This window comes from Thermobia domestica, chromosome 16 (assembly GCF_964235325.1).
Source record: "Thermobia domestica chromosome 16, izTheDome1.hap1.1, whole genome shotgun sequence".
In the NCBI taxonomy this organism is placed as follows: domain Eukaryota; kingdom Metazoa; phylum Arthropoda; class Insecta; order Zygentoma; family Lepismatidae; genus Thermobia; species Thermobia domestica.
In genome coordinates, this window is record NC_137469.1 from 126,007,533 (window position 1) to 126,031,463 (window position 23,931).

General features: G+C 33.8%; 2 protein-coding genes across 2 annotated transcripts in view; both read left to right on the top strand.

Annotated features, from left to right (window-relative positions):
• The window catches only part of LOC145673397 (uncharacterized), a 345,560-nt gene that overhangs the window by 283,511 nt on the left and 38,118 nt on the right, over positions 1–23,931 (top strand). The window contains exon 20 of the mRNA XM_081743057.1: positions 23,374–23,569. Coding sequence (XP_081599183.1) covers positions 23,374–23,569 — 196 coding nt within the window. The remainder of the gene's footprint in view (positions 1–23,373; positions 23,570–23,931) is intronic.
• Positions 7,799–9,454, top strand: LOC145673321 (uncharacterized). The gene has a single exon (XM_081742917.1). The coding sequence runs from the start codon at positions 7,799–7,801 to the stop codon at positions 9,452–9,454; it is 1,656 nt and encodes a 551-aa protein (XP_081599043.1).

A 23,931-nucleotide genomic window follows, 5' to 3' on the forward strand; every position in this document is an offset into this window, starting at 1 on the left:
ACCTTCTACATCGCATGAGTTAGATAACTCTAACCCTTTGACTCAGAAGATTACTTCTGATGAAATACGTGGAGCTCTTAAACGTAAACGCAATACTGCTCCTGGATTTGATTCTATAGCTTACAGAATTCTTAAAGAATGCTCAGTAAAATTTTTTGTCTTCTTAGCAACAATTTATACGTTTATTCTACGAACTGGCTATTATCTGCAGGACTGGAAGATGTCTAAAGTTTGTATGTTTTTAAAACCAAACAAACCACCTTACTCCGTGACATCGTATCGACCCATACAATTAACATCTACGTTAGGTAAACTATTTGAAAAAATCCTAGTACACCGTCTCCATTCATATCTAAATGAGCATAACCTTCTACCTTCTCACCAAACAGGATTCCGGCCGCTATATAGTATTAATGACCAATTACTTCGCCTTACCACTATTATTACAAATCATTATAACAAAGCACTACCGTCTTGTCTCATAGTTATGGATCTGGAGAAAGCGTTTGACCGCATTTGGCATTACGGCTTATTTTATAAACTTTTGAAACTAAGAATTCCTCTTACTTATCTCCGAGTTATATATTCCTTTATACTCAACCGTATTGCCTATGTGAACATCAACGGCTCTCTATCACACCCTATATTTCCATTCACCGGTGCACCACAGGGTTCAAGCTTATCACCTCTTCTTTACATCCTCTATGCCTCGGATTTGCCATCTCCAGCACCTAATACATATTTATTCCAATATGCAGATGATACCGCTTTTCTCACTCTTGGTAAAACAATCCAGCAGATTAACGTCCACTTACAGGTTACAATTACAGCATTTCTTCACTGGTGCGATAAATGGAGACTCACTGTTAACGAAGACAAAACACAGGCTATAGTAATTTTACCACCCAACCGCCGCAGCAGGGTTCATCGAAATCCAAATTTGCTACGGATACGTGTTGGCGATCATCATTTACAACCTACTAAAACTGTTACATATTTAGGTATTGTTTTCGATGATAAATTGCGGTGGACAGCCCAACTCCAGAAACTTGTTGTGAAAGCAAAAAATCGATTACAGCTTCTACGTCGTCTTGTGGGTCAAAACTGGGGTTTAAACTCTAAATTATTACTAAATACTTACAAAGCCTTTATGCGTAGTGTCCTTACTTTCGGTCATATAGCCTGGTGCTCTGCTCCGCAGAAGTTTTACAATAGATTAGAAATTCTTGAACGTCATGCTATCAGACTAGCATTTCGCATAAAACTACCGTACCCCAATAATGACCTTTATAATAAGATTGATTTTCCTCCGCTCGTCCACCACATAGCTCTCTTACGCCAAAAATTTATAGCTAAATGTCTTCATTCATATAAAGATATATTTCTCGACACAATATTCACAGACTTGGAACAAGACTCTCAGTACCGATATTGCTATACACCTCTCAGTATCCTCCTTTCCATTTATGCTCGACAACTTCCAGATGATCATCATCATGCAAGATTTTTCCGACGACAGCTCATCCATGACGACATTCCTAATCTCTTACCATTATATCACTGTCTCCCACAACACTAATAAGGGCTTCCCCCTGTTTTACATCAGTCTTGAGTCGCCCCAAGACAGAAGAATAACCAGCATTCGTCTCACTAACTTGTTTCATTGTGTTGTGATGTGATGTGCACTGCATTCATTATCATGAGGGGGGCGCGGTGGCTCAGTGGTAGAGTGTTCACCTCCGGTGCTTGGGGTCCCTGGTTCGATTCCAGCTCGCGCCGTGTGGACTTTGTGGTGGACAAACACCGTGCTCGTGGGTTTTCTCGGGGTTCTCCCGTTTCCTCCCACTTTCTTCATTCCACCATTTCACTCATCTCTCATCATCACCGTCTCCTTTAGCCTCACCGGCATAACCGTGGGACGTAAAACTTAAAGATTTCATTTCATTTTTCATTATCATGAGCATAACAATCTTCCCTTACAATGCGCTTATATTCATTAGCACTTTTGTATACACATATTTTGATTATTCATTTATTTTGTTGCTTTCTCTGCACCTCTTATGCACATATTCTCTTCTACTGTTTATGTATTAGTTTAGATATTATTACTGCTCATAATGTCATATTGTTATTTTTTATTATTATTATTATTTCAAATATATTCGATTACTAGCAGCGTTCACCCCGCTTCGCTGCGGTCACCCCGGAACGCAATAAACTTTGTTACTTAGATAATTTTTACTTTTTCGCTTTCAAGTGATATGATAAAAACCATAGAAGATTGCAGTAAATGTTAACATTATATCGCCTGTCATTTATGTTAACCCGCCCCGCTTCGCTGCGGTCACCCCCGAACGCAATAAACTTTGTTACTTAGATAATTTTTACTTTTTCGCTTTCAAGTGATATGATAAAAACCATTATAACGCCTGTCATTTATGTTAACCCGCCGAGTGACACGGTCATGCGGGTTGCATATACATACGTTTATTTTTATACCTATGATGAACTAACAAAGGATCTGTACGTAATGGACACCTGAATGGTCAATTATCTCAAGACACTGGTAATTGAAAATTAAAGTGATATGATAAAAACCATCTAGGGTCCAAATCCTAATAACCCCCCAAAAATAAAAGAAATTGGTTCAGCCCTATTAGCGTGATGAGCGGACAAAGGATTTGTACGTTCTCTTTTATATATATAGATATTAATGTACGTATATATGTTTGCACCATTTTCTTTTTGTATATTGTTACAAAAATTTTCCTTTGACAGCTCACTACCCAACTAAAATGCAATCAAAAATAATTTATGCTCCCACATCCCAGGCCAAGAGAGAGGGCGAAACCCTCTAGTGGCAGTTCTTCTTATTACCACCCGTTGAATGACAATAAAAATTCCAAACAAACCTGTCTCTCAAAAAAAAAAAAAAAATGTTGCATGTTTTCTAAGTGAATAGAATCCCGTAATATAACACATTCTCTTAGGCCTAATTCGGAATGCTGAAAATTTTCTTCAAATTCAGGACCTCTCGCCTAATTCGGGACAGCCAGCAGCAGTAGTCGTGAGTCCCCTAATTTACTCTAGTAACAGACCCTACGTACCTAGTGCACAAAGCATAAATTATTCTCCTCAAGTGGTGAATAAACAAATCATTCCTTATATTAAGAAAAATTAATTAGATCAGGTCTGCTAGAAAATCTTATCTATGGTTTCAAAATCGAAATGTGAGAAACCTACACTGAGACGTTATTTACTAAAGAACATACCGGGAACAAGATCAGCATGTAATCATAATTTAATTTAGGCTAACTCTAGGATAGAAATTCCCCTATCCCTCCGAAGTAAAACACTGATTGTAATGAGAGGCTGTAATGAAACTGACATAATGAAAATTTAGAAAATGATAAAATTAAAAAAGGGTTTATTAGAGGTGCGTGAACTTGACCCCCCGACCTCGAGCACAAACGATGAGATTACTGTCATTGGTTAGTGCGTCGTTTGTGCTCGTTTGTGCACGAAACCCCATCATTTGTGCTTTATTAGTTCCGGAGATATAAGTGAAAAACTGGTAGGAGAGCCAAATTCATGCTGGCCCCCAACTTCAAGCACAAACGATCAAAATAATGTCATTCGTTAGTGCATCGTTTGTGCTCATTTGTGCATGAGACTTCATCGTTTGTGCTTTATTAGTTCCAGAGATATAACAGAAAAACTGGTAGGGGGCCAAATTCACGCTGGCCCACCGACTTCAAACACAAATGATGAATGTAGTGTCATTCGTTACTGCTTCCTTTCTACATCAAACTCCATCGTTTGTGCTTCAATAGTTCCCGACTTATAAGTCAAAAACTGAAAACAGAGTTGGAAACCGGATACAAATTTTCGATATTTCTTTCGAAATAAAATGTTTGCATTTTTCCCCGCATGTGAAGCACAAACGATGAGACAACTGCAAATGGTTAGTGCATCGCTCGTGCTCGTTTGCGCACGAGACCCCATCATTTGTGCGTCATTAGTTCCGGAGATTGGAGCGAAAAACTGGTAGGGAGCCAGCGTGAACTTGGCCCCGACCTCAAGTAAAAACAACGAAACCAGTATCATTCGTTAGTGCATCTTTTGTGCATTAAACCTCATTGTTTATGCTTCAATAGTTCATGAGTTATAAGCCAAAAATTTGAAACATACTTGGAACCTGGATACATATTTCACATTTTCTTTTGAAATAAAATTTTTGCATTCCTTCCACATGTAAAGCACAAACGATGCGATTAGTTCCATTGGTTAGCGCATCGCTTGTGATCGTCTGTACACGAAACCCCATCAATTGTGCGTAATTAGTTTCGGAGATTTGAACGGAAAGCTAGTAGGAAGCCAGCGTGAACTTGGCCCCCCGGCCTCAAGTAAAAACGACGAAACTAGTATCATTCGTTAGGGCATTGTTTGTGCTCGTTTGTGCACGAAACCCCATCGTTTGTGCGTTATGAGTTCCCGAGATTTGAGCGAAAAACTAGTAGGGAGCCAGGGTGAACTTGGCCCCCCAGACCTCAAATAAAAGCGACGAAACTAGTGTCGTTGGTTAGTGCATCGTTTGTGCTCATTTGTGCATCAAGCTCCATCGTTTGTGCTTCAATAGTTCCTGATTTATAAGCCAAAAACAGACTTGGAACCTGAATATAATTTTTCACATTTTCTTTTGAAATAAAACGTTTGCATTCCTCCCATATGTGAAGCACAAACGCTGGGACTAATGCCATTGTTTATTGCATCGTTCCTGCTTGGTTGTACTGTACATGAAACCCCATCATCTGTGTGTTATTATTTCCGGAGATTTGAGCGAAAAATTGGTAGGGAGCCAGCGTGGACTTCCCCCCTACCAGTTTCTCGGTTATATCTCCTGAATTAATAAAGCACAAACGATGTGGTTTCTTGCATAAACGCGCACAAACGAAGGACTAACCAATGACTATATATTCGTTGTTTTTACTTGAGATTGAGCGGAAAAGATCACATTGGCCTCCTACCAAATTTTCGCTCATAACTCCCTAACTAATAACGCATAAAATATGGTGTTTCCTTCACAAATGTGCACAAACAATGAACTAATCAATGGCTCTAATCACATCGTTTGGGCTTCGTATTTAGGAGAAATGCAAGCATTTTATTCGAAGGAAACGGCTATATTTTGTATCCAGTTTCCAACACTGTTTTATTTTTTGGCTTATTAGTCGTGAAATATTGAAGCAAAAACGATTGGGTTTCGAGGCAGAAAATGGCACAAGCGATGTATTAACGAACGGCACTATTTGTTATTGATTATTTGTCCTTGAAGTCGGGGGGGAGTATAAACCTGTCCCACCCCTTCCAGTTTTTCCTTTATATCTCCCGAACAAATTAAGCACAAACGACGGAAACGAATAACAATATTTTTCTCGTTTCTGCTTGCTGTCTGGCGGACAATTTGACGTTTGCTTCCTACCAATTTTTTGCTCATAATTGAAACTAATAATGATCAAACCATAGGGTTCCTTGCATAAATGAGTACAAACGATGCACTAACCAATGGTACTAATCCCATTATTTATGCTTCAAATGTAGGAGGAATACAAACATTTTTTTTTTTTTTTTTCCAAGTGAAAAAGAGAAAAACTGTATTCAGTTTCCAATCCCGTTTTCAGTTTTTGGTTTATAAGTCAGGAACTATTGAAGCATAAACGATGGGGTTTGATGCGCAAACGAGCACAAACCATGCACTAACGAATAAAACTAGTTTCGTTGTTTTTACCTGAGGTCGGAGGCCAAGTTCACGCTGGGTCCCTACCAGTATTTTGCTCAAATCTTCGAAACTAATAACGCACAAACAATGGGATTTTGTGCATAAATGTGCACAAATGATGCACTAACCAATGGCACTAGTATCATCGTTTGTGCTTCACATGTGGAAGAAATGCAAACATTTTATTTCGAAAGAAATTTCGAAAATTTGTATCCAGTGTCCAACTTTGTTTTCAGTTTCTGGCTTATAAGTACACATCGAATTTTTAGGTTCTAAAACAGTATATTTTAAATGCCTATAAAATTGGTGCCAAAAATACTAAATTAATCATTAAAAATGAAAAATAGGTTCTTATAAAAGATACTCATTTTTAATGGAATGATGCAGTCCGATCTGAATACAAATTTTAAGATACAGAAATTCATACACACATGTCATGTTACCTTACATTTTAACCTGCTTAATATTGAAATACTGCTGAAATTAAGAATTCTAAATAAAACTATATGTTTGTAGATAAATCTTCAATATAAAACACAATACCTTCACATTTCGACACCACATAAGCCGTATTTGGCCTCACAGTAAATAACAAGCACCGTTTCAAGGTTTTATATGGTGAAACGGTGGTGTTTGTTCTTGTTGGTGAGGATGTGCTTGTACGCAGAGAATGAACGTTCAACATCAACTGACGTAATGGGGGCAAACTTCAACTTGGGTACATGTTCGATTGGTATTTCGCATTTGTATTCACTTTGTTTTCCAGCCAAAATATCTGCTGCTGCACACAAACTCTTGAGTCCCAAGTTCTTTTCCAATACACTTTCAAGTTTTATCTTCACTTTCTCTCCAACTTCACCGAGCACTTCCACGATTTTTTGCTTCACTTCCTGAATAAGCTCAATATTCTTAGAAAGTGGTATTTCCGAGCCCTTTTACTCTGCAAATAACGCGAACAAGAAATGTGTAGTGCTATCGGATGTATGGCAAATCAGTAGGGATAGAAGAATCATTCATTTGATCTGGTCTAAAAATGTTTCTCCATATTTGCCACCCTGTCTACTGTGGCGACATAACATGTTGGTACAACAGTTTCCTGGTGTTTAACCCTTCGAAAATTTTCACATGTTTAGTTTGCTCAAAATAGCCAAAAATAGGATCTAACGTTGAATTAGACATTTTTAGCCAAATAAAACTTGGTGCTAGTGCTTTAATTTGTCATAAAAACTTCATATACGACTTTATTTTTCATTCTCAGCTAAGGAAAAAATAGGTTTTTACCTTAAAATCCGATGTCTACTTACAAATCAGGAACTATTGAAGCACACATGATGGAGTTTGATGCACAAACGATGCACTAACGAATGATACTGTAATGATCCACCATTTGGTGTACGCATTACAATTCTGCACCTACATAAATGTGTTAATGTTTTGCTCAATTTTCGTTTATTATATTTGTTATTAGTTCTTTAAGATGACATTCTTAATCTACACCAGGAGACTGTGTAAACATAACTTGGAGTTTGGTCCGAATCTTTTGAAACTAAATAAGAAAAAGAAGAAAATAAGATACTTAATTACATTGATACAAGACAATATATGTCAGGTGGTGCAAGATGGCGAACGTGAAATCAAACTATTATTTAACGTAGCGAATATATGTTGCCATATTTATTATTTAGTGTAGTTAATTATCTCAATATACAATATTAAGTGATCTGAAGTTCACCTACATACCCAGAAACTGAAGTGGAAGTGGGGAGGGTGTAAAAGTGAAGTTGTGAAACCCAAAACTGTGAGGATTCCTAATAGTGACTGCATAAGCCTAACAGGAATCCTGAATTTTGCAATCGGGTGAGATCTCAGCAATACTTTTACGTTCTTATGTGCATGTTGATTTGGTATTTATGGTGGCAATAGTTTAATTTCCTTTTAGTGTTTAGGGTTAAGAGTTTAAGTGACATTGATTGTGTATTTTATGTGTATAATCTGTAATTCTTGTTAGCAATTATTAAGATGGCGGATAACCAATTTAATGATACTATGAACTTAGAACCAACAAACTCCAAAGACAAAGAAATATCCGACAATTCATCAGAAATGGAAATTACTGATAATGCAAATAACCAAACCATTTCAAAGCTAAAAAAAGTAAGTTTAGACAAGAAAGAATATAATGAGATGGATCATTTAAAGTCTTATGGTGATTTTGTAAATACAAACACTTCATTAGAAAATCGTTACACGGAAGAACATGTAGCACCGTATTATGTTTTCATAAAATCGAATCAAGAGGATCTGGGAACGAAACATGTAATGGCAATTAGCCGTAAACTCTACTTAGCTTCAGTAGAAGGTATTACTACTTTCAAAAAAATCGGAAAAAATTTATTAAAAGTCTCTTTTAATTCTGCGAAAGCAGCAAATGCTTTTCTAACTCACCCAATATTAAAATCACAAAATTGGATGGCATATATACCAAATTTTGCAATTTATACAACGGGGGTAGTAAAAGAGGTTGATCCGGAAGTACCGGTAGAGGAACTGCTACAAGAAATAGTTTCTGATGTTCCAATAATCTCAATTAAACGCATATACAGGTCACATGAAGGTAAAAAAATCCCAACTTCTACAATAATAATAACTTTCAATTCGCAACAACTACCACTCCACATTAAAGTTTTCTTCTTAAGATTGCAAGTGGAAACGTATATACCGGCTATAAGACAATGTCATTTATGCCTACGATACGGTCACACTTCCCGTACTTGTAAAGCTAAAAATTCCATTTGCAAAACTTGTGCTCAATCTCATGCAGCATCACAATGCTCTAATGTAATAAAATGTTTTCACTGTGGTCTACCGCACGAAGCGGATAATGTTGAGTGTCCGGAAAGGGCTCGTCAAAAACAAATCATGTCAATAATGGCTACACAACATATTTCATTCAATGAAGCAAATATGCAAGTTGGTAAATTAAATTCAGATTCAAGGAAATGGAATGCAAGTAACATAACTATCAAAGCATCGGAAAATGTCATCATCCACTCTCAGAACAGAGCTTCAGCTCAAACAATACAAAATAAAGATACAAATGCTGTAAACATCCCAAACTACAGAAAAAAACCTAAACTGACTGAACAAGAAACTCCTCCCTGGAAAAGGAGGAAAAGTACGGAAGAAACTAGTGGTAAATTTACTGTTAATAATGGGAAATACTTTGAACGCAAGGGTTACGATTTTTCATCAGCTAGTACGAGCGGACAATTGGAATCAGTGGCAACTGCTTATAGAAACAGACATACAATGATGGATCAAAATCCTCAACAATTGTGTGAATTGAAATGTATTACTAACGATAATAACCCACGTTGCCAAGAAAAATTCCCTTTGTACGTAACTCAAAATCAATGCAATTCTACGTCCTTTGAGCAATGTTTGAATACAGCAGTGGTTCCAATTCAAAAATCAAGTAAATATAATTCTCAAAAATCTACGGAAAATTCGGAAAAGAAAACCGATATAGATTCGGTAAACTCAAAAACATTATTTGCAATTAAACAGTTACTAGGTAACATACTAATGTCCTTAAATTGTAATGTAACAACTGAACATATGGAACAATTATCGCAGCAATTTTATCTGCTATTCAATTCAATACTTTCAAACTAATTCACGTGCCGGTAAAAAAAAAAAAGTTTTTTTTTTTTAAATTTAATTATGGAGCATAAACAAAGTTTGAAAATTCTACAGTGGAACTGTCAGAGTATTTACAATAAAAAATATGCAATTCTACATTTAATAAAATATTTTTCTCCGGACATCTTACTTTTACAGGAAACTTGGGCAAAACCAAAATTTTCTTTGAAATTATATAATTACAATATCATTGAACACTTAAGGGATGATGGATATGGTGGTTTAGCTACATGTATCAAGAAAAATATTCCTTTTCGTACTTTCAATATAGCTTTAAGTAATACATATAGTGATATACAAATAACTGGTTTTGAGATAAATAATACTAAATTTGTTAATATTTATATACCGCCTGATATTACTCCGCAACCACAATTCTGGAAAGAACTGTTAATAAATAACAAGATTGATTATTTGATGGGAGATTGTAACACCCAATCCTCAGTATGGGGAGCATCCAAAGGGAATACTGCTGGTAAAATACTTAACCAAACCTTAACTGAATATCCTTATCTTTGTCTAAATGATGGTACTGCAACTCGTATTACTATGGAAGGTAATAGTGTTCCTGACATAACTATCTGTAGAATTCAATATTACATTTTAACACACTGGTCTGTCTACTTTGATCCATTAGGAAGTGACCATCGCCCTATTCTGACGATCACTCACCCCTTTCTAGAAAAAGCATCTTCTAATCAGAATTCAAATAACAATGATTTCACATCCAAAATAAATAAAATTAGTAAAGAAATTAATTGGAATAAGTATCAACATTTTATTTCAGAAAACTTAAATAAATCTAATAATTACAATTACTCGATATCTAAGTTAAACCAAATATTAACGCAAGCTGTAGCGAGATCAAAAAATGAAGAATTGATACAGAGTCACAAACTGAAAAATTCCTTTAAGTCTATACCACAAGCCAAACCTAGTTGGTGGAACCGTGAAGCACAACAAGCAATTAATAAAAGAAAAGCGGCTTTTTTGCAATTTATTAGTACAAAAACTCCTCAAGACTTTAGACTTTATCTCAATAGTAAGGCAGTAACAAAAATCATCTTAAATAAAATTAAAAGAAAGCACTGGAAAGCATTTTGTGACAATTTATCATTTCAAACGCCTAGAATGAAAATTTGGAAATTTTTACATTCTCAACTCATTAAAAACTCTATAAAATCTGTAACAAGTACTTGGAATTCAACAAAAAACGATTGGATACATCAATTTCATGCTATGTTAACTCCTGATTTTGTTAATTCAAATAATTTAATAATAGCTAACTTACAAAATAAGCAAGAACTTAATAATGATGAGCTTTTTAAATTAGAAGAATTGGAAGTGGTGTTTAAAACTACCAAGAAGAACACCTCTCCAGGTATAGATGGATTTCAATACGTCCATTACATAAACCTACCGTTAGAAGCAAAAAGAATATTCCTAAATTCTTTAAATTCAGTTTGGAAAACAGGTAACATACCTGAAATATGGAAAAAATCGATCATCGTGCCAATTCTTAAACCTAATAAACCAAGTCATATTGCTACAAACTATAGACCAATAGCTCTACTCTCTTGCAGCCTTAAAATTTTCGAACAACTAATGTTAAATCGTTTACAATGGTACATAGAGTATAATCACTTGTTACCAGACAATATCACAGGATTTCGTAAAAGTAGCTCAACTTTTGACTCTATCGGCCCTCTGATTATTGATATATGGAGAGCTTTCCAACAAAAGAAATATCTTATTTTGATTAGCGTGGATTTTCAAAAAGCTTATGACTCTATAAATCTAAATTTATTAATTTCCAAATTATATAAACTACATATTCCGCAACAGTTCATATTACTTATTTACAATTTATTATATGATAGACATGTACATATTAAGTTGAACAATTCTTATTCAAAATCTAGACGTACTTCTACTGGTCTGTTACAAGGTAGTAAACTAAGTCCAACTCTTTTTAATCTCTTCATGTTAGATCTTATTAATGGGTTGAATAAAACTACAAATACCTTCTTGTATGCTGATGACCTGGTTACATACGAAATAGTGGAAAATCTAAAAATTGGAGTGGAAAAAATACAACACAATATGCAAAATATACACCAATGGAGTTTTAAAAATGGATTGGATATAAATTGGGAAAAATCATCTTTTACAATTTTCACAAAGAAACGTATAAAAATTTTACCACAAATAAGAATTAATGGCAAACAACTAAAATTTATCAAACATTGGAAATATTTAGGACTTAATCTTGATACTACCTTATCCTGGAAGTCGCATCTTCAATATTTAACCAAAGAAGCAACTAAATATCATAATATATTGAAAAGTTTGAGTGCCAAAAAATGGGGTATACAACCTCATGTGTTGAATATGATTAATCAACAAACATTAACAGCTAGAATTTTATATGGTTCCATGTTTTATAACACTAATTATACAATGTTTTACACAAAAATTCAACAAATTCATTATGATGTGATTAAGACAATATTATCTCAACCAGCTTTTTGTCCAAGGAATGCTATCTTAGAAGCTACAATGAATATACCGATAGAAATAAAAATATTCCAACAGACGGCAAATTTTTTACTTTCTCGGATGGCAAAAACTTCTTCAATTATAATTAAAAAACTAGGAAACATGGAAATTATAAATCAAAGTAAAAAACTTCCTTATCAAAAATCATTGCCATGGATCTATACTGTTTTTAAGAACATAAAAGAATTGCAAAATAGTATAGCAAAAGCTCCAAGTATACCAGCATACTTATTCAGCTACAATATAAACTTAATAAAAATTCCAGCTGTAATTCCACAATATATACAATATCATAAATTTGAAAATTTACATAATATATATAAAAATATTTGGCAATTTTATATAGATTCTCTTCCTAAAGAATATATACTTATATTTACTGATGCATCAAAACAAAAAAATAAACAAGTCGGCGCAGCCTTATTGATTCCGCAATTATGTATACAGAAACTATACAAACTACCTTGTAACATGTCTGTATTTGAAGGCGAAGCCTTCGCCATAAGACAAGCATTTTTACTTATCAAAAAACTCAATCTTAAACATGCATGTATATGTACGGATGCTTTGAGTGTTATTACTGCACTGAATAATACAAGATGGAATATTCAAACTTCTTGGAATATTTTATTAATTAAAAAATTATTTCAATCATTACAATCCAATGAATTCAATACTATCTTAATGTACACCAAAGCTCATGTAAACATAGAATTTAATGAATCAGTAGACCAATTAAGTAAAGCTGCAGCTAATTCAGGCATCAAAACTAACATACAAATTCCTTACTATAATTTCAAAAATATTATCAAAAACAAAATAGAAACATTAACTACCCAATGGAAAAAGAAAAATAGAGAAGGTCCTGGCAAGTACTACTGGAGATTAGCGGATAATTTGGAATTTAACAATTGGAAAGTATTAAGCATGTGGTCCAGATCGAAAATTGTGCTATTTTACCGAATAATATTCAACACAGCTTTAACTCCAAAAAAACTGTTCTGTATAAGGAAAAAAGATACAAATATTTGTTGGTGCGGAAAAGAAATTGGCAATCTAAATCATTTAATATTCTACTGTGAACTATTACAGAACAAAAGAAAAGAGTTTATAATACATGTATTGAATAGCTTCTACACGTTCCCAATCACAGTTGAAATGATAATCACCTCAAGAAATTGGATACTTATTAAAAGACTCTTACAGTTTATACAGGACAATAACTTAAATCTATAAATATAAATAAATAAATAAAATGAAATGACGTATAAGGTGTTACATAGATATATCTAAATCACTTCAAATACTTGGAAAGTCTGGGAAATAACTATTGCCACTATAATCAATTTGTAACAGCATGATCATGAGAAATTGAAGAACTAACTTGAACGTTTTAACAAAAAAAAAAACCGTTTAAACTCCCAGTTTTTTCCTCTAGCATTCAAATGTGATACAATTCCATTAATTCAATCTTATTTTGGACATTTATAGGGAACAGGCCATTTGAATCTATGTTTGGGCCAAACTACACGGCATTTTACAGATGCCGAATGGAATGGAATGGAATGGACAATATATGTGATCTGTGCAAGACAATATCAAATGCGATACAACAGTTACGTCAGCCAGACGAATATTCAAAAAAACCCCAAAGGGTGATTTCTAACGTTTGACTCCCAGCAATTACCGAATGATATTAAGTTATATTACATAAAAAGAACGGTTCATACTTACATACCGGCCATTAGACAATGCATATCAGGGTGTAATAAATTTGGGCACCGCAAGATTAATTGTAGATTAAACAAAAGTCTATGCATAAAATGTGGTGATCCACATCCTTCTTCAAACTGTAACAATCCTCTGCGATGCATTAATTGTAATGGAAATCATGCAGCAGATTATAAAGAGTGTCCGGAAAGAATACGACAAGGGAAATTAATGGAAATTATGGCAAAAGAAAAGATTTCTTTCAATGAAGCGAATGCGATCTTAAAGAAAAAGAATCCGAATAATGGAAATTTTAACTCAGTTCATAATACTGTTAATCTTCGTTCCTCCGAGGATCAACATCTTGATAAGAAACTCTCAACTTATGCTTCCTTGTTTAACATAGAACAGATGCCTCCACTGGTAACTCCAGTGATGAATAAAACAATTTCAAGAACCCAAGTTGTTAGTGAACTTCCCAGTTCACCTCCGGAGAAAAGGCGTAAAAGCCAAGGAGAATGGCTTTCTCGAAATTCTTCTCAATTGTTTACGCAATCAGACAAAGATAAATCACATAATAAAAATGTTAAATTTAACTCTACCTTTACAACAACCGATGAGTTGTTTACGAATAGAACACCATTAAATGAAAAAGAAAAGTCATATAACAAAGTCGACTACTCTTGTATTTCTAAAGATAATTCAATTTCATTTAGGAGAAAAATGGCTGTACAGAACCCTGAGTGTTCTGGAACACAAAAATTCCCTTTGGCTGATGCAAAGGGTATTGATAGACTGAATTCTAGCAAATTAGAACTTCAGGAAACAACTTCTCCACTCTTTGGTAAGGACTTAGAGGTTCCTTCAGCTTCAATATATTCCCCTCAAAGAATAAATAAAATAAAAGAAGGGATGAAAAAGATAATATTTTCTTCAATGAAAATAAATGAGGGAGATAGTACATATATTTCACCTGAAACAATTCTCAATAACCTATATTCTCTATTTCATTAAAAAAAATATATGGGTATTGATAGGAAAGATAGACTCATCTTTATTCAATGGAACTCCCAAAGTATTTACGGCAAATTATTTCATCTAACAAACTTAATAAATATCTTTTCCCCGGATGTTATATTATTACAGGAAACATGGTGTAATCCTAAAATTCCATTACGCATTAAAGGATATCAATGCATAAATCAAATACGTCATGACTCACATGGAGGCATTGCCATATGTGTGAAAAATAATTTAAATTTTCAAACTATAAATGTGCAATTTCAAAATTCTCACTCGCATATTCAATACCTTGGTATAAAAATTGGCAAATTAAAAATTTTAAATCTATATATCCCTCCAAAAATTGATGTTAATACATCTTTTTGGATACAATTATTTGATTACAATTTTGATTATATAGGTGGCGACTTCAATATTCATTCTGTAGTATGGGGGTCCAATAAAACCACCAAAGGAGGCAGCGAATTTCTCTCACATTTAATGAATTCATCTTATATTTTTCTTAACAATGGTTCCCCTACAAGGATTCAATTAAAAACATTCTCAGTACCAGATCTTGCAATTACGAAACATGTATATTATTTGGAAACGGTTTGGCAAACTTATCATCACACATGTTCTAGCGATCATTTCCCTATTATTTTTTATTCTCATTTAATTTCTGACGAAAAAGTAAAGGATAATTCTGTACAAACATTTACTAATAGCTTCAAATCTAAATTACCAAGAATAACTACAAATATATCTTGGACAGATTATCAAAATAAAATACAAATTTATCTCTCAAAAAATAATGACCCAGACAATATATTTAAAATCATCAAGAAAACAGTATCTGATTTACGTAAGGAGAATCATAAAGAACATTCTAGAGAGTATAGTGCCAAGAAAAATCAGAGACCCCGTCCGATATGGTGGAATAATAATTGCCAAAAATATGTAAATAAGACAATAATATTATTCAAACAATTTATATCAATACGGACTCCAGATTTATTTTTTGAATATCAAAAACAAAAAGCGCAAACTAAAAAAATTATAAACCAGACGAAAAGATCTTGCTGGCAGGAATTTTGCAATAACTTATCGGACAGAACATCACCTCATAAAATATGGCATTTTTGGAAAAAATTTAAATTATATTATGATCGACAGGATACTCAAATTCATTTGAAAAATTTAGATTGGTTGCCATTATTTCATAATAAATTAACTCCATGCTCTGTAAATAATGATCGTAATCTTCTTTCTCAATATCTAATATCAAACAACAACGTAGTCATTGATAAAAATTTCACATTAGATGAATTAGAAGTGGTACTAAAAAATATTTATAAAAACACCTCGCCGGGTATAGATGGAATTACATATTCACATTATAAAAATCTTCCTCACTTAGGATTACAAAATTTATTGGAATACTATAATTATATATGAAACACAGGACATATCCCTTCAACTTGGAAAAAAATCTTAATTCTACCGATTCCAAAGAATTCCAAAGATATAGCTCTTTATAATAATTTTAGACCAATTGCTCTACTATCATGTGCTTACAAAATATTTGAGAATCTTCTTCTTAACAGATTGAACTGGTATTTGGAAAATGAACAAATTTTTCCTCCACAAATTACAGGTTTTAGAAAGAATTTCTCCACATATGATGCATTATCTAATTTAACATTAGATATCTATAAAACCTTTCTATCAAGAGGAGCTCTTTTGGCTATATCGTTTGATATTTCTGGTGCATATGATCATGTAAATTTAGATATCCTAATAGAAAAGATGCATAAACTGAAAATATCTAGCAAAATTATTAGAATAATTCACAATACCTTAATTAATAGACAGGTATTCATTAAAGTCAGAAATTCCTACTCAGAATCAAGAAATACCTCATTAGGCCTTCTACAAGGTAGCAAATTAAGTCCACTTTTATTTAATATCTATATATTGGATTTAATCAATAAAAAATGGCAGAATAATAACATTACTAGTTACGCTGATGATATTTTGTTAACTTCATTTACTAAAAACATTGAAAGAGCTATTCCACAGGTGGAAAATCAACTGCAAGAAATCAATATCTGGATGAACAAGAATGGATTGGAATTAAATTGGAAGAAAACTAAGTTTATTATATTCTCCAGGGAAAAAAAATAGAAATTATCATTTAACATTTAAAAATAACGAACTATATTGTGAACAATATATTTCTTATCTAGGAGTTAGAATGGACCAGAAATTAAACTGGAAGGCTCAATTTCAATATTTAATACAAGATCAATTCAAACACCAAAATTTACTAAAGTGTCTGTCAGCGAAAAAGTGAGGAATTAATCCTTTCACCTTATTGAAAATTTTACAACATGGCTACATATCTAAAATTGCTTACGGCAATCCATTGTATAATAGATATGGTACATACTATCACGAATTAGAAAAAGCTATATATAATATCATTAAAATAATTTTTTCACAGCCAGCATTCTGTCCTAGACAAGCCATGTTAAAAGAAGCAGAAATTATACCGTTCCCAGTTCTTTTCTCTAAATCAGCGTCAACGTTTTTAATAAAAATCTTTGGTAAGAATTCCTCTACAATCCCAAAGCAGCTTCAACAAATAGAATTACTTCTTCAACAAAGGAATACACCATATATCAGGATTTTCCCTTGGATCGTACAAGCGTACCTCAATTTCAAAAAATTTGCCTCAATGATATATAAAGTACCTTCATTACCATGCTTTGTTTGGAGTTATAATACAAATATGGCACAAATAACAGTTAAAAATCCTCATTACTTATCAATATCTAATGAGGATTTAAAGGAAAAAATTTATCAAAATATATGGAAAGATTTCAAACAACGTTTTGATGATGAAACATTTTTCATTTATACAGATGCTTCGAAGTATAATGATAGAAATGTCGGAGCAGCAGTTTACATTCGAAGAATAAAATCTCCCTCCAATACAAACTACCGAAAGAAGTTTCTATTTTTGAAGGAGAAGCATTCGCTATTAGACAAGCCTTATTATACATAAAAAAACACAAAATCAAAAAATTTGTGGTATGTTCTGATTCGCTGAGTGTGCTCATGAAGTTACAACATACCTATTGGGATAAATCAATGACATGGATACTCTTAAATATAAAACATCTATACATAAATATGTCTAAGAATAATTATCAGATCTATTTTGCATTTATAAAGGCACATGTAAATATCGAAGAAAATAGCAATATAATTGACAATCTGGCAAAGCAATCATATTCAACAGGAAATCCTACAAATATCAAAATTCCGCCATGTAACCTTTTTCGCAAAATCAAAGAATTTCACGATAAAGAATTAGGGAAATGGTATGATGTTGAAAAAACCCTACCAGGAAAATTTTACTGGTCTATATCGTCATCATCACAAGAACAACTCAAGAAACACATAAAATCATGGACTCGGCAAGAAATAATTTTGTATTATCGACTGCTTTTAGGAACGGCTTTAACTCCTGTTAAATTGTACCAAATTAAAAAAAAAACCAACTTATCATTGCTGGTGTGATAGAGGCATTGGAACTATGAATCACATACTATTCGAATGTGATCTATTTGAATCGTTTAGAAATCAATTTCTATTTCACCTTTATAATCATTTAGGTTGTGCTCCGTTTTCATATAAATATATTTTAGCTTCAAATCAACGAATACCAATTAAAGCTATTATACAATTTCTTAAAAAAACCGGAATCTCGATATAAAAAAAAATTTTAAAAAATAAAAGTGTGTTGACATATTCAAGAAGGACGATTAGTACAATTTCTACTGAAGAAATTATTTAACTTACTACCATATTCCTTGTAGCATTTATGGCACAAATTGGTCATTTCCTGGTGACCTTCTTATTTTTCCAGCACTTTTAAAAGTGAAGACAAGACAAGACAATAGGCAGGATTTTCTGAAGTTTTGAAAGTTAATCTTCTGAATAACATGAACCTGTAAGTAATACATTTAGGGGCTCTGCCCCTTTTCTTCGAAACTCCAGGGACAAATATTAAATTCAAAATTCGTGTAAATGTAATCGTTTTAATACTACGTTCAAAATCTATATGAAATTCAATTTTCTGAACTGTTTAATCCTGCAACCAAGCAAAATCACGATCAAAGGTTTAGTTGTCATGCATCATTTAATACGTCTATATATATATTAAGGAGTGTAAGATTGAACAAATAATCAATGAAACGAATAATATCATGCGCCGTTCATTAACATTATGATATAGTTATTATACAGAAGCTTTGCACTAAAATACCAGGATACCGGTTGCTAGTGTCTCATGCCTGAAAGAAAGGACATTTGATTTTGTAGCATAGGTAATAATCACAGTACTACAATGATTATTATGAATATAAAATGATTTAAGAATATTTATGATAAACATAAGCTATTATTATAAATGAAATATAAATATGAGGATAGATGAATTAGAATTAGTGAATTATTACGATAATAATGTTTATTAAAGGAATTTTATGATTTTCTACGAAGGTGATTTAGCTTACCTATGTTTATTCATGTATTATATATCAAGGCTAGAAGACAATTCATTCAACTAAATGTCCATGATATTCTACTCATGAAGCTAGCTTATATTGATTACTGGTGCAAGACAAACTTTTATTGTCCAGTCTGTCGTTTTACTTATGATCGGGAGGCAACTTCACACTGGCTTAATACTGGTTTTCCGCTCAAATCTCCGAAACTAATGACGCACAAATGATGGGGTTTCGTGTACAAACGAGCACAAACGATACACTAACCAATGGCACTAATCGCATCGTTTGTGGTTCACATGTGGGAGAAACGCAAACATTTTATTTCAAAAGAAAATGTGAAAAATTGTATCCAGATTCCAGTCTGTTTTCCGTTTTTGGCTTATAAGTCATGAACTATTGAAGCACAAACGATGGGTTTTGATGCGCAAACGATGCACTAGCGAATGATACTAGTTTCGTCGTTTTTATTTGACGTCGGGGGGCCAAGTTCACGCTGGCTCCCTACCAGTTTTTCGCTCAAATCTCCGGAAATAATAACGCAAAAGCGATGGGGTTTCGTACGCAAACAAGCACAAAAGATGCACTAACCAATGATATTAGTCCCATCGTTTGTGCATCACATGCGGGGGAAATGCAAACATTTTATTTCGAAAGAAATTTGGAAATTTTTATCGAGTTCCAAGTCTGTTTTCAGTTTTTGGCTTATAAGTCAGGAACTGTTGAAGCACAAACGATGGGGTTCGATGCACAAACGAGCACTAACGGTGCACTAACGAACGACACTAGTTCCGTCGTTTTACTTGAAATTGGGGGCCAAGTTCACGCTGGCTCCCTCCCTACTAGCTTTCCGCTCAAATCTCCGAAACTAATTACGCACAAATGATGGGGTTTCGTGTACAAACGAGCACAAACGATGCACTAAACAATGGCAGTAATCGCATGGTTTGTACTTCACATGTAGGAGGAATGCAAACATTTTATTTCGAAAGACAATGTGAAAAATTGTGTCCAGTTCCAACTCTCTCTTAAGTTTTTGGCTTATAACTCAGGAACTATATAAGCACAAACGTTGGGGTTTGATGCACAAACGATGCACTAACGAATGATACTACTTTCGTCATTTTTACTTTAAGTCGGAATGCGAAGTTTGCGCTGGTTCCGTATCAGTTTTTTGTTCAAATCTCCGGAACTAATAACGCACAAACGATAGGGTCTCGTGCACAAACGAGCATGAACGATGCACTAACCAACTGCAGTTGTCTCATCGTTTGTGCTTCACATGCGGGAGAAATGCAAGCATTTTATTTCGAAAGAAATATCGAAAATTTGTATCCAGTTTCCAACTCTGTTTGAATTTTTGACTTATAAGTCGGGAACTATTGAAGCACAAACGATGGAGTTTGATGTACAAACGATGCACTAACGAATGACACTACATTCATCATTTGTGCTTGAAGTCGGGGGGCCAGTGTGAACTTGGCCCTCCTATCAATTTTTCTGTTATATCTCTGGAATTAATAAAGCACAAACAATGGGGTTTCGTGCACAAACGAAGCACTAACCAATGACACTAATCTCATCGTTTGTGTTCCAGGTCGGGGGGCCAGTGTGAACTTGGCCCCCCTACCAATTTTTCTGTTATATCTCCGGAACTAATAAAGCATAAACGATGGGGTTTCATGCACAAATGAGCACAAACGAAGCACTAACCAATGACACTAATCTCATCGTTTGTGTTCCAGGTCGGGGGGCCAAGTTCACGCACCTGTTTAGTAGTACTATGTAAATGAATTGTTGGTTTTTTTTCGATATGTAGAGTGCAGCACGGGAAACAATTTTTCATTGCGATGCTGACAACACTAAGTGAAAGTTTAATAATGTAAAGATACGGTAGTTTGATGTTCCTTTATCCGAAGCATTCACTCAACATGAAACAGAGGTCGGGACAACAATCAACGTCGTACTTTTGTCATACAAGGAATTTTCAAAAACAATGAATTTGTGGTAGCTACACAGTGAAGTTTTCAGCGACATTTTTACATTCGCCGTAATCACCGTGTTCCCATGTGAAACACCATTTTGCTATAAGCCAATAAACTCATTCGACGGGATCTGTTCGTAGAAGATCACCACCAAGTGAATAGCTTACAGTTTCCACTTCCGAGAACATTGAACGAGTTCAGTAGTTCGACGAGTTCAATAGTAGTAGGTGGTCGGCGAGGACTTCACATAACTTTCACCCTTTCAAATTTTATTGTTGTCTGAATCTTCGATGTTCCCGACAAAGTCAACAGAAGAAACATTTGTACATGTTTACTAACAATTGCGACCTATACTGTCTTAAGTCATTTTTCTGTCACAGACGTAGCATTATTTCTGCACGGTGACGTAAATATACAAAATTACATGTACTGGGAGAACACCCTCACCAGTTGCATGAAAGACCTCTGGGCAGTCCAAAGATTACTCTGTGGCATGTATTACTCTGTTCGCTGTTATTGGTTCTAACTTTTCTGAAGACAATTACTGTAGGCTCTATACAGGAAATTCAGAGCGACACAAAAATATATTAACCACATTTTTCGAACCTGAGTAGACTCGACGAGGTTATAATGAAGATAGAGCTATGTCCTATTTGTCTATTCAAGTTACGACCCCGCTTCGCAACATGTTTCCGAATAAAATGATCTCACATCGAGGAAACAATAAATGGTCTTCAATATCCCCAACTTAAACCTGTGCGATTTTTCCTCTGGATTTGCGTTAAAAAAAAATAAGATAAACACTTAGGTAATTGAGATAAGTGTCCTAAAAAAGTCATTTTCCAAAACTATTGGAAAAGCAAAGATAAGGAATTTACTAAATAAATATTCTAAAGTACACATATTATAGGTTACTTTGTAATGGTTTGAGTACGCTCGAAAAATATTAGTTTTTAAATCAACAATACTATACATAGATATGTAGAGTATATATCAGTAGTGGTAGATTTTAGGCTATGCACACAGATGAAGAATGATGCAAATAAAAATATAAATCTACGGGATTATAGAACATGAACAACAACAAAAAATAGATGAGATTTGTAAAATATATTTATTGGACTAGTTTTATGACGACTCGCGTCTTAGTGCTAAAATATCAATTTTCTGAGGAATGCTAAGTTACAATGAGTTGGTTATGCAATAGAGACAGAAAACGCAAGAAGTAAAATGTGGGGTAGGCCCTATAGGATCATATTGTAACACAATAGGATCATCCTTTTTTTTTTGTCTTACTATTCGTAGAAGATTATGTTTTGCAGAAACTTCTTTTATGTTTCTTTTCTTTGTTATTCCTGACGATACTTATACCAGAAGCAGTTTCAAGAACAGGTGTGAAACCATCATAGGAACCTTTGTTCCACATAACAAGTAAACTTTTGCACTCGAGGTCCGCAATGAACGTTATAGTCTCGTCAGTAAGAGAGAATATGAATCACTAAGTAAAAGATTTTTGTAAAAGTACTGATTAATTGTAATTAAGTGACCTAACTAGGCAGCTAGTAGCATAATTCGGAGACTGGTTGACCTATTAAGAAAATATTCACTTTTGCTTCTCAATTGCAAAGTTTTTGTTCATCCAATCGAAATCAGAATTATTAATAATAATAATAATAAATATTACACATTTTAATTATGCTAATATTTTTGTTATGTTTAGCCCATTAGTGCATGAAGTTTCCTAGAGGTAATATTTGCGTACAATTTGTTATTTTGGGGTATGCTTAGAGCACTTTAAACGTCTGTAGCGGAGTCTACCTAAAATTTTCGATTGTAGTGGGCAGCAAGCGCCATAAAAAATATCACATACACGGGAAATACTTGACTAATAAGCCTATATTTCACCAATGTTTTTATAATAAATAATATTTTATTCTTCATACAAAGTTAAGGCTTGGTTACTTTTGTTAACGGTTTTAGTTATTGACAACGAATTCACATTTTTTCGGATCATATGCACTAATGGGTTAAGACTTTAATCTATCGAATTGTTTCACAGGAAGAGTACAAACGTGATTGGTTGGAATTGGAACCTACAATAATTAGCGAGTCGCCACAAGGATTAGTGATATCTAACGTCACTGGTCTTCTACCTGGCCACCTATACCAACTCAAGGTGATCTTGATTGTTGCTGATGGGAATTCATATGATGGAGATGATGTACCAATTGCAGAGGGTCGAACAAGTTGTGAGAGTATGTATATTCATATTTATAAAGTAACTTGCATAAGAACCATGAGAAGAAATTTAATTTTTTAAATGTATATTTCATATATTGAGTCCAAATTTAGAAGTCCTTGTTATAGACATGCTTTTATTCTCCTTTCAAATAAGTTTTTACATTGAAATGTGCCTTTTTTGTTTAAAAATAAGACTCGCATCCAAGAGCGACCATCAGGGGGGGGGCAAGGTGGAGCGCTCGCCCTCCCTAGAGGAAATTGTACTTCAGAATATCGAAAATCCAATAGAATTTTTACATTAGTTATAGCAAAATTTGAATCTATTTTTGAAACGTCGCTTATACTTGCCCACCCTTGGAAACCACAACATGAGCGT

Bases quoted from the DNA above. Each gene is read 5' to 3' on its own strand.
- LOC145673321 (XM_081742917.1), top strand. From the start codon at position 7,799: ATGGCGGATAACCAATTTAATGATACTATGAACTTAGAACCAACAAAC.